The sequence below is a fragment of the Nicotiana tabacum genome, chromosome 7 (assembly GCF_000715075.1).
Source record: "Nicotiana tabacum cultivar K326 chromosome 7, ASM71507v2, whole genome shotgun sequence".
In the NCBI taxonomy this organism is placed as follows: domain Eukaryota; kingdom Viridiplantae; phylum Streptophyta; class Magnoliopsida; order Solanales; family Solanaceae; genus Nicotiana; species Nicotiana tabacum.
The window spans coordinates 26,221,194-26,233,705 of NC_134086.1; the positions used below are offsets into that span (position 1 = coordinate 26,221,194).

At 39.4% G+C, this 12,512-nt stretch overlaps 1 protein-coding gene across 1 annotated transcript; it reads left to right on the forward strand.

Annotated features, from left to right (window-relative positions):
- The first annotated feature begins 1,964 nt into the window (after nucleotides 1-1,964).
- Nucleotides 1,965-3,981, forward strand: LOC142162026 (uncharacterized). Its single transcript, XM_075218326.1, has 5 exons — nucleotides 1,965-2,064; nucleotides 2,515-2,737; nucleotides 2,824-3,119; nucleotides 3,246-3,522; nucleotides 3,621-3,981. The coding sequence occupies exons 1-5, from the start codon at nucleotides 1,965-1,967 to the stop codon at nucleotides 3,979-3,981; spliced, it is 1,257 nt and encodes a 418-aa protein (XP_075074427.1).
- The last annotated feature ends 8,531 nt before the right edge of the window (nucleotides 3,982-12,512 follow it).

Genomic DNA, 12,512 nt, shown 5'->3' on the forward strand with positions numbered 1-12,512 from the left:
CTTAAAGAAAAATCACAGAAACTTGAAAACCTTTCAAGTATGCAGTGATTCAAACAGTAAATAGCAAAGAACCCAAAATATAATGCTAAAATTGATTAACAGTAAAGAAACAAGAAATCTTTAAAGAAAAGTCACTGACAAACTCAGAATCCTTCCAGATCTACAATGATCGGGACGGATTCATGTCCAAAGATTAGGGTTTTGAGGAGAGAGGGGAGGGGTAAAGAGAACCTGGTTTTGAACCAGAGATTTGAACCATGGAACTTCAATAGAAATTACTCGCAAACCATGGACGAACCCTTGAAGAGCTTTGAACGAGATCTAGACCAGATCTCTTCGAGGTTCTTCCACAAAAACCACATAATCGAACAACTGAGGGAATAGGAGACAGGTAGAGGCTTCGTACAGCCATAGGACGCCATAGATCGGACAAGGATTCAAAGGGTTAGGGCTGATTTTAGGTAACGATGATTAGAGTTAGGGGTTGGTTTCAGAGAGAACTAGAGAGAAGGGGATCCAAAGGTGGCTGTTAGTGAGAAATGATTACGTTTTGGGGGTCGTTTGGAACTAAAAAAAGAAAGGGCTAATTGTGGCCGTTGATCTCTATGATTAACGGCCGAGATTGAAAGGGTTTGGGGCCGGATCGGGTGTTAAGGTTTGGGCTGGGTATATTTGGGTCGAAATTGGGCTGAGTATTGGGTCAATTTTAGGATCAAAATTGAATAAAAAATGAGGCCAGATTTTAAATAGTCAATTTTAACAACTAAATAATTTATAAAAAATAATAAAGGAGTACCAAAATGTCTTTGTGCACTAAAAATGATTTAAAATAGTTATTTAATATTTTAAAAATATAAAAGATCATTTTATGCATAAATAATGTAATTATACATCTGTATGGGCTATTTTTGCAAAAATGTGCAATTTGGCTTAAAAAACATAAATATAATTACAAAAATGCACTAAAAATATTTAAACACTATGTTGGCATAAATAATTAATTTGGGTGACTAAAGTATTACAAAATTAGTATGAAGGATAATTATTGGATATTTATATAATAAAAGAGGAAAAATAAATTGATTTGGAGCCTTTAAAACTACAGAAAAATTATAGAAAATGCTTATGCATGCTTATAACTGCATGTGTACTTTTTTGAATATATATATATATATATATATATATATATATATATATATATATATATATATATATATTAAAAATATGTGAGGGAAAAATTGGGTATCAACAATGACATGAGAGAGATTTTCTACTTTGGACCTTACATCTGTAACAATTGACCTATTATATTGAAGCCGTGGACACCAGAGTTTGATTTCAATGAGTAGTTTCCCACTGAAATTTCCCTATGGGTTCAATTTCCTAATCTTCCTATGAATTGCTGGGGTCATGACTCTTTGAGTAGAGTGGCTATTGCAATAGGTACTCCAATCTATGCAGATGAATGTACTACAAAGAAAATGAGAGTATCATTTGCAATGATGATGATAGAAGTGAATATTACTAGAGAATTGCATACTGAGATAACAGTCATGGATCCTAATGGAAGGATATTTTACAAGCAGTTAGGTATGACTGGAAACCTGAATTTTGTCAGAAATGTTTAGTGGTTGGTCACAAATGTAGTTTGGAGCAACAACAATATAAGCAACAAGATAAGCAGCAAGGAAACAGAGGAGAAGCAAAGAAAGTTACCATGGAATGGAGATCAAAAGGACCAGAGAAAGAAGGGGTTAGTCAAACCAAGCAAGCAGATGAGACTAGCCAACAACATATTGAACCACAGAAGCTAGGTCAAGTAGGAGCTGAAGACACTGAGACAGCCAATGGATGATCAGACAACTGTTCAGCAGGATACTATGAAGGCACCATCCCAGCAATAGTGTATAGTGGAAAAACCAGTGGACAAAGGTAAAGCTATAGAGGACAGGATTGAGCTGGATATGATAAACTTCCCAGCTTTATCAGCTATTACTATGAGGAAATCCTTTGAGCCATTGAACAAGGGATCATGGTGTACTAGTAATGTACCCCCTGATAAGGGTATAAGTAGAATGACATGCTGATGAAGTGGCTATTTTGGAATATTAGAGGGGTGAATAAGAGATATAAACAAAAAAGTTAAAAAAATACATTAGTATCCAAAGAATAAAGTTAGCAGTTATAGTGGAAACAAGAGTTAAGGAACAAAATGCTAATAGAATTATAAAAAAATAATACCAGGATGAAACTATGCTACCAACTGTCAAGATGCTTTAAATGGGAGGATATGGTTTACTTGAGATTCTCAGTGGTACAATGTTACTATCCTAAGTATTGCAGCTCAATTTATACACTATTTGGTACAAGATAGGGTGGGGATAATTGACTGTGTAGTTACATCTATATATGGATACAATACTATAGAGCAAAGGAAATAGTTATGGAGTGGCTTGAAGAGCATTGCAGCAGGAATCACAAAACCATGGTTGTTATGTGGGGATTTCAATGCAGTTCTATATACTAATGATAGGCTGATGGGCAATCCTATTACTTACACAGAAGTGCAGGACTTTGCTGATTGTGTAACTACTCTGACTTTGAATGAGCTAGCATGGACAGGTGATTGCTACACATGGTCTAACAAGAAATATGGTGCAGAAAGGATCATCAGTATGATTGATAGAGCTTTTGGCAATTATGAGTGGATGATGCAGTGGGGTCATGTGATCACTGAGTATGGATTGCCATATATATATCTGATCATAGTCCAATGTTGATTACTCTTCACTCAGCTTCTAAACCTAGTAAAACACCTTTTAGATTCTTTAATGTATGGGCAGATCATGATAGTTTTATATCCATTATAGAAAGAGTCTGGAATCAATCATATACTAAGGGCAAAATGAAGAACATCTGGGTAAAATTGAAGGAACTAAGGCCTTTATTCAGGAGTCTAAATACTGAACACTTTAGAACTATTAGTATGAAGATTGAGCAGGCCAGAATAAGCTTAGAGGAGGTGCAGCAGAAGATCAATGCAACATATAATGACTCTCTGATTGAAGAAGAGAAAAGCTTGTTGCAGAATTTAGAAAAATGGTCTCTTATTAAAGAAAGTGTATTAAGGCAGAAAACAAGAACTAAGTGGATCAAACTGGGAGATTCAAATACAAAGTATTTTATAGCTATTATAAAAGAAAGAAGTCAGATAAAATAAGTAAATGAATTTGTGTCAATCATAGGAGATAAGCTTATTCATCCAGAAAGCATAAAGCAAGAAGTGGTGGAATTCTATAAGTCTTTAATGGGATCAGCAGCTCACTTTTTTCCTGCCATAAATAAAGTGATTATGAAGAATGGTCCAATATTGTCACAACAACAAAAACTTGCTCTATGTGTTGAGGTTACTGACAAAGAGATTTATACTGAATTATGTGCTATTGATAGTGACAAAACACTAGTAATTGATGGCTACAATGCTTGTTTCTTCAAGAAGGCATGGGTGATTATTAAAAAGAAGTTAGCTAAGCTATTAAAGATTTCTTCAATACTGGAAAACTATATAAAGCAGTGAATTGTACTTCTATCACATTGATTCCTAAATTGACTAATCCTAGTACAATAAAAGACTACCGACCTATTGCTTGTTGCTCCATATTGTATAAACTGATATCTAAAGTCTTAGCTGGCAGAATTCAACAAATTATTGCATCAGTGATAAGTGAAGCTCAAGCTAGTTTCATATCTGGTAGGAGGATAGCAGATAACATTATACTAGCTCATATGCTAGTTAAAGCTTACACAAGGAAAAATATTTTTGCTAGGTGCATGATCAAGATTGACCTCCAAAAAGCTTACGATTCAGTTGAATGGAGTTTTTTAGAGCAAGTTTTGATTGAAATGGGATTCCTAGTGAGGTTTGTGAATTGGATAATGGAGTGTATAACAACTGTCAACTACATTGTCATGGTTAATTGAGAGCCTACCCCACCATTTGATGCTGCTAAAGGCGTAAGATAGGGAGATCCCATCTCCCTTTTCCTATTTGCAATTGTAATGGAGTATCTTGGTAGAAGTCTCAACAAACTAAAGGAGGTAAAAGGTTTCAAGTTCCACCCAGATGTGCAAAGTTAGAAATTACTCACATAAGCTATACATATGATATTTTGCTATTTTCTAGAGGTGATTTAAACCCTATCTCTCATATTCATGAATGTTTCAACCATTTCTCTCAAGTATCTAGTTTACAATCAAATTTGAATAAGAGTTCAGTGTATTTTGGAGGAGTTCAATAGATTACCAAGTTAGAGATTATTCAAAAGTTGGGCTACACAAATGGAGAGTTACCATTTAAGTATCTTGGTATTCCTCTTGCTACCAAGAAACTTTCTCTGATACAATGGTATCCTCTAATAGAAAAGATAGTAGCAAGGATATCCTCATGGATTGCAAAGAAGCTTTCATATGCTGGAAGAGTGCAGCTGGTCCAAACTATCCTATTTGGTATTAAATCCTATTGGTCACAGCTATTCAACTTACCAGCAAAAGTTATGAAGATGATAGAGTCCTACTGCAGGAGCTATATTTGGTCTGGGATCAATACCATTACAAAAAAGTCTCTGGTGGCTTGGAGTAGGATGTGCACACCTAAGTCAAGTGGGGGCTTGGGTTTGATTAATGTACAATTATGGAATAGGGCAGCTATAGCAAAACTCTGTTGGGATGCAGCAAGTAAGCAAGACAGACTGTGGATCAGGTGGATTTACGCGTTGTACATCAAATATAAGAGGCTAGAAGACATGGCAATCCCACAACAGGCAAGCTGGATGGTCAGGCAAATACTAAGTGACAGAATAGTCCTACAACAAGTACAACATAAGCAGTAAATCAAAAAGAGTATGGTTAGCCAGTTTTACATTCAGCTACTGGGAAATAAGCCTAGAGTCAACTGGAAGTGTATAATGTTTCAAAACAAAGCTAGACCTAAAGCCATATTCACAATGTGGCTACAATTGCATGGGAGGCTTTTAATTGCAAATAGATTGATCAAATGAGGGTAAATATGGATTCAAAATGCTCTCTATGTCAGCTTCATAATGAAACTAGAGACCATCTATTTGAGGACTGTCTCTTTACTAAGGCAGTGTGGCAGAAGGTCTTACACTGGATGCAAATACAGGATGTATTTCGAGATAACTGGGTGCAACATCAACAATGAATGATACAATGTGCTAAAGGCAGATCTTATGGAGCTCAATTGTACCGAAAAGTGTATGCAGAGGTTATACATAGTGTTTGGATTGAAAGGAATATGAGACTATTTCAACAGAGAAGCAGAAGTGTTGATAGTATAGTTAAAGAAATAGCCTACATATGTAATGTGAGAGCTATCAAAGGAATTAGTAGTTTAGTTCAACATTTTATGTTTTATTAGACATAGTATGTAGGTTTGAGATGGTTTCTTTGAGTTTTTGATAGATATAGTTGTTGAATTATAAAGCAGGCTATAAATTTAAAGCTTATTGGTGATTAATAAAAATGTTAATTACCTAAAAAAAATAGTAGAAAAATTAACACAGGAACAATTATAGTCATGGTATATATTAAAATAAGAAAACATTTCATATAAGGTAAATCATTAATAATTTTAAATTCCTAAATATTAGGACTTCCTATACAGTTTAAATAAAAAAGATTAATAAGAATAATTTTGTTGAAATAAGAAAATATTCCATATAAGGAAAATCATTAATGATTTTAAATTCCTAAATATTAGGACATCTATACAATTTAAAAAAGGAAAGATTAATAAGAATAATTTTTAAATATCAATAAGAGTAATTGCCCTTTCAGCCAAAAACAAACTTAGTTTCATTGATGGATCTTCTGCTGAGCCAGCTATTGTGTCTGCTCACTACAAGTCTTGGAGCATATGTAATGACATGGTGATATCCTAGGTTCTTAACTCACTCTCTAAGAACATTGTTGAATTTGTTCTCTACTCCAAAACTGCCAAAACTGCTAGAGAGATATGGAAGGAGCTAGAGGCCAGATTTGGGCAGTGTAATGGAGCTCAGCTATACCAGCTCCAAAAGGAACTCAGTGATGGTGTGTAGGGTGCTTCAGATATAGCAGAATATTTCACAAAAGTCAAGAAGATCTGGGATGAGTTAGATACTCTCAATACCTTTGACCATTGCTCATACGAGTACACCTGTGGTGGTAAGAGAAAACCATCAAATCCCATCAAGATAGCTGATCCAGTTTTTGATGGGGCTTAATGAAGCCTATTCAAGTGTTTAGAGTAATATTCTGATGATGGACCCTCTTCCCATTGTGTCACGACCCGAATTTTTCACCCTCGGGAGTCGTGATGGCGCGTACTCGTAGAAGCTAGGCAAGCCATAAAATTTAGAAAATTCTTTACTCCTTTGTTTTAATCCTTTTAACAACTTGCATTACCAGGTGATAAACATGTAAATAATAGCGGAATATGAGATTAAGCGGAAGACTTAAACAAAATAAGCCAAAATAATACGGAAATCAACATATGCCTCTACCTAGAAATTAGTGTCACAACATTCACGGACTATATATAATTACTACATACAAACGTTTGAAAGAAGGAACATTGTCTGTATCGGATACAATGATAATAGAACAAAATAACTGATAGAAGAGACGTCGGGTCTGCGAACGCCTACAGGACTACCTCGGAATCTCGGTGTACTGAAGGCTGGCTCCCAAGATATTGCTGCTGACCCAATACTGCTCTGGTATCTGCACATAAGTGCAGAGTGTAGCATCAGCACAACCGACCCCATGTGCTGGTAAGCGCATGGCCTAAACCCGGCGAGGTAGTGACAAAGCTAGGATCAGACTCCAGATAAACCTGTGCAGTTATATGATATACAACGGAAAGTAAAGCAGGAATAAACAAGTAAGGATGGGAGGGGGAAACATGCTTCGGGGAATAGCAGGTAAAACAAAATATCAAGTGAACTATAAAGAAATCAAAATCCAACCACTAACAAGAATAAGGAAAACAAAGGTAGATTTCACTTTCTTTTCATGTCTTGTTGCAGGCGTGCAACTCGATCCCATATCCTGTATCTCGTGGCAGGCTTGCCACCTGCTCCCATTTCATTTATCTCGTGATAGGCATACCACCCACTCCTATTTCATTATATCTTGTGGTAGGCGTACCACCCGCTCCCATTTTATTATATCTTGTGGTAGGCGTACCACCCGCTCGCATTTCATTATATCTTGTGGTAGGCGTACCACCTGCTCCCATTTTATTATATTTTATGGTAGGCGTACCACCCGCTCTCATTTTATTATATCTTGTGGTAGGCGTACTACCCGCTCCCATTTACAAGCCAACAATAATCACAAGGAATCCCGACAAGGGTACAAGAGCAATATAACAACTTTCCGACAAGGAAACAATGATATCTCAACAAATATCCCGGCAAGGGAACAATACTATCAAAACAAACATCCCCGCAAGGGATCATTAATATCAAACAAACATTCCGGCAAGGAAGCAATGGTGATAATAACATATGAAGCGCAATAAACCACAATGGAGTCATAACAATTATAATACAAGACTCACGAGCATGCTTGACACCAACGTATAGATACTTGTCATCATGCCTATACGTCGTACTCCACAATTAACATGTAGCAAATAAGACACAACTCTTAATCCCTCAAGCTAAGGTTAGACCAAACACTTACCTCGATGCCTTGAACACAACTCAAGTTTCAATTATAGCTTTATCCTTTGATTCCTCCGCCAATTCACGTGTATCTAGCCACACGTTACTTAATTACATCAATAAACGCTAAATAAATCAATTTGAATGCATGAAAATGAGTTTTCCAAAGTTTTACCCAAAAAGTCAAAATCGGCCCCGGTCCCACGTGGTTAAAACCCAAGGTTCGAACTGAAACCCGATTACCCATTCCCCCACGAGCTCAAATATGTAATTTGTTTTGAAATCGGACCCCAAATCGAGGTCCAAATCCCCAATTTTTTGAAAAACCTAGGTTCTACCCAAAACACTCAATTTTCCCCATGAAAAGCATTGATTTGAAGTTGAAATCATGTTAAAAGATGTTAATGATTGAAGAAAACTAGTTAAAAAATGACTTACAATTGATTTGGAGAAGAAAGGTTGTTTGAAAAATCGCCTCTTATGTTTTTGGGGGGTTTTGAAAAATAAAAAATGGCTGAAAATCCTGTCTATTTGTACCCCTCTCAGACTGCGGCCGCACATGCCTTCCTGAGGGTACTGCAGTCCAGTGCCCTGTGCGGTCCGCACGAAATGGACTGCGGCCGCACGGGCCTCCACCGCACACCGCTCGAAATCGACCGCGGACCGCAATGGACTCCTTCCGCGGTCGCACACATTTTTGTGCGGGCCGAACTGCCGGGTTCAGAGACCTGCAACTTCTGGTTTTAAGTCTAAAACGTCCCGAACCTACCCGACACTCACCCGATCCCTCAGAACTCCAAATCAAGTGCACACAATACCTCAAAAATATCATACGGACTTATTCGTGTAATCAAATCACCCAAATAACATCATGAACATCAAATTAAACCTCGAGATCAATGAAATTTCTTAAAACGTCTTTAAACATCAATTTTACAATTTAAGTCCGAATCACGTCAAATGACATCCGTTTTTCACCAAATTCCACAAAAACGTCTTAAATCATATATAAGACCTGTACCGGGCACCGGAATCAAAAATACGGGCCCGATACCATCATGTTCTAAGAAAATTTCATTTCAAATTTCTTTTTATAATTTCGTTTAAAAATTCATTTCTCAGGCTTGGGACCTCGGAATTCGATTGCGGGCATACGCCCAAGTCCCATATTTTCCTACAGTACCCTTCGGGACCTTCAAAGCACGGGTCCGGGTCCGTTTACCCAAAATGTTGATCGAAGTCAAATTTATTCATTTTACAATCAAAACTTATCATTTTTCACAGATTTTCACATTTAAGCTTTCCGGCTACGCGCCCGGACTGCGCACACAAATCAAGGTGGTGCTAAGGGAGGTTTTAAGGCCTCGGAACGTAGAATTTCATTGCAACACAAGTGATGACCTTTTGGGTCATCACATTCTCCACCTCTAAAACAACAGTTCGTCCTCGAACGGACAGAAGAAGGAAGTACCTGAGTCGGGGAAAAGATGGGGATAATGGCTCCGCATATCAGACTCGGACTCCCAGGTCGATGCCTCAGGAGGCTAACCTCTCCACTGAACACGAACAAAAGGAAAACTCTTCGATCTCAACTGACGAACCTACCGGTCTAGAATAGCCACCGGCTCCTCCTCATAAGATAAGTCCTTGTCCAACTGGATAGTGCTAAAATCTAACACGTGGGATGGATCACCGTTATACTTCCGAAGCATGGACACATGAAACATTGGATGCACGACTGATAAGCTCGGCGGCAAAGCAAGTCTATAAGCCACCTCTCCCACTCGATCAAGAACTCAAACGGGCCAATGAACCTAGGACTAAGCTTGCCCTTCTTCCCAAATCTCATAACGCCCTTCATAAGCGACACTCGGAGCAATACCCGCTCACCGACCATAAAAGCCACATCTCAAACCTTGCGGTCTGCATAACTCTTTTGCTTGGACTGAGCTGTACGAAGCCTATCCTAAATAATCCTGACCTTGTCCAAGGCCTTCTGAACCAGATCTGTACCCAACAACCGAGCCTCTCCTGGCTCAAACCATCCAACCGGAGATCGACACCGCCTACCATATAAAGCCCCATAAGGGGCCATCTGGATACTCGACTAATAGCTGTTGTTGTAGGCAAACTCTGCTAAAGGCAAGAACTGATCCCACGAGCCTCCAAAGTCAATGACACAAGCTCGGAGCATATCCTCCAAAATATGAATAGTCTGCTCGGACTGCCCATCCATCTGAAGATGAAATGTTGTGCTCAACTCAACCCGCGTGCCCAACTCTCACTGAACTACTCTCCAGAAACATGAGGTAAACTGCGTACCTCGATCTGAAATGATAGACACATGCACACCATGAAGATGAACAATCTCCTAGATATAGATCTCAGCTAGCCTCTCGGATGAATAGGAGACTGCCACAAGAATGAAATGCGCTGACTTGGTCAGCCTATCAACAATAACCCATACCACGTCGAACTTCCTCCGAGTCTGCGGGAGTCCAATAATGAAATCCATAGTGATCCGCTCCCACTTCCACTCGGGAAGCTCAATCCTCTGAAACAATCCACCAGGCATTTGATGCTCATACTTAACCTGCTAACAATTCATACACCGAGCCATATATGCAATGATATCCTTTTTCATTCTATGCCACCAATAATGTTGCCACAAATCTTGATACATCTTCGTGGCGCCCGGATGAATAGAGTACTGGGAGCTATGGGCCTCCTCTAAAATCAACTCTCGGAGCCCATCTAAATTAGGCACACAAACTCGACCCTACAATCTCAAAACTCCATCATCACCTAAGGTAACCTGCTTGGCACCTCCGTGTTGCGCCGTGTCTCTAAGGATACACAAATGAGGGTCATCGTACTGCCGATCACGGATACGCTCCAATAAATAAGAACGAGCAACCGTGCAAGCTAACACCTGACTGGGCTCAGAAACATCAAACCTTACGAACTGATTGGCCAACGCCTGAACATCCAATGCAAGCGGTCTCTCACCGACCGGAATATAAGCAAGACTACCCATGTTGGCTGACTTCCTACTCAAGACATCGGCCACCACATTGGCCTTTCCCGGATGATATAAGATAGTGATATCATAATCCTTCAACAACTCCAACCACCTCCTCTGCCTCAAATCCAACTCTTTTTGCTTGAACAAATACTGAAGACTCTTGGGATCCGTGAACACCTCACATGCCACGCCATACAGATAATGCCTCCAAATATTCAATGCGTGAACAATGGCTACCAACTCCAAATCATGAACCGGATAGTTCTTCTCATGAATCTTCAACTGCCGCAAAGCATAGGCAATGACCCTGCCATCCTGCATCAACACTGCACCGAGTCCAATACAAAAAACATCATAATAAACTATATAAGGCCCTGAACCTGTGGGTAAAACCAACATCGGTGCCGTAGTCAGAGCCCTCTTGAGCTTCTGAAAGCTTGCCTCACACTCATCTGAACTAGGCACCCTTCTGGGTCAACCGGGTCATCGGTGTTGCGATAGATGAAAAGCCCTCCACAAACCGACAATAGTAGCCTGCCAATCCCAAGAAACTCCGAATCTCTGTAGCTGATGCTGGTCTAGGCCAGTTCTTGACTGCCTCAATCTTCTTCGAATCAACCTGAATACCTTTTGCTGATACAACATGACCCAGAAATGCAACTGAACTCAACCAGAACTCACACTTCGAGAACTTAGCATATAATTGACTATCACTCAAGGTTTGAAGAACCACTCTAAGATGTTGCTCGTGCTCCTCCCGACTGCGGGAATATATCAAAATATCATCAATGAAGACTATCACGAACGAATCCAAATAAGGCCTGAACACTCGGTTCATCAAATCCATAAAAGCTGCTGGGGCATTTGTCAACCCGAATGACATAACCAAGAACTCATAATGCATGTACCGAGGGCGGAAAGCTATCTTAGAGACATCAGATGCCCTAATCCTCAACTGACGGTAGCCAGATCTCAAGTCAACCTTTGAAAATACCTTGGCACCCTGAAGCTGATCAAACAAATCATCAATCCTCAGCAATGGATACTTATTCTTGATCGTAACCTTGTTCAACTACCGGTAATCAATACACATCCTCATCGACCCATCCTTCTTGTTAACAAACAACACCGGCGCACCTCAAGGCGAAACGCTGGGTCTAATGAAACCCTTCCCAAGCAAGTCTTGCAACTGTTCCTTCAACTCTTTCAACTCATGCGGGGCCATATGATACGACGGGATAGAAATAGGCTGAGTGCCCGGAGCCAAATCAATGCAGAAATCAATATCCTTGTCAGGTGGCATACCCGGCAGGTCTGAAGGGAATATCTTAGGGAACTCACGAATGACGGGCACATAATCAATAGATGAAACCTTAGCACTGGAATCGCGAACATATGCCAAATAGGCCAAACACCTCTTCTCGACCATACGTCGAGCCTTCACATACGAGATAACACTATGGGTAGAATGACCAGGAGTCCCTCTTTACTCTAAACGAGGTATACCCGATAAAGCTAAGGTCACAGTCTTGGCATGACAGTCCAAGATAGCGTGGTAAGGTGATAACCAGTCCATTCCCAATATAACATCAAAATTGACTATGTCTAAAAGCAACAAATCTACACGAGTCTCAAGACCCCTAATCACCACAACACAAGAACGATGGACTCGATCGACCACAAAGAAATCACCCACCGGTGTAGACACATAAACATGAACACTCAATGAATCACTAGGCATGATCAAATACGGTGCA

Coding starts and splice junctions, on each gene's coding strand:
- LOC142162026 (XM_075218326.1), top strand. CDS start 1,965: ATGATAAACTTCCCAGCTTTATCAGCTATTACTATGAGGAAATCCTTT. Junction 3,120..3,245: donor ATGGTCTCTTATTAAAGAAA/GTGTATTAAGGC, acceptor TGTCAATCATAG/GAGATAAGCTTATTCATCCA. Junction 3,523..3,620: donor TGGGTGATTATTAAAAAGAA/GTTAGCTAAGCT, acceptor GACTAATCCTAG/TACAATAAAAGACTACCGAC.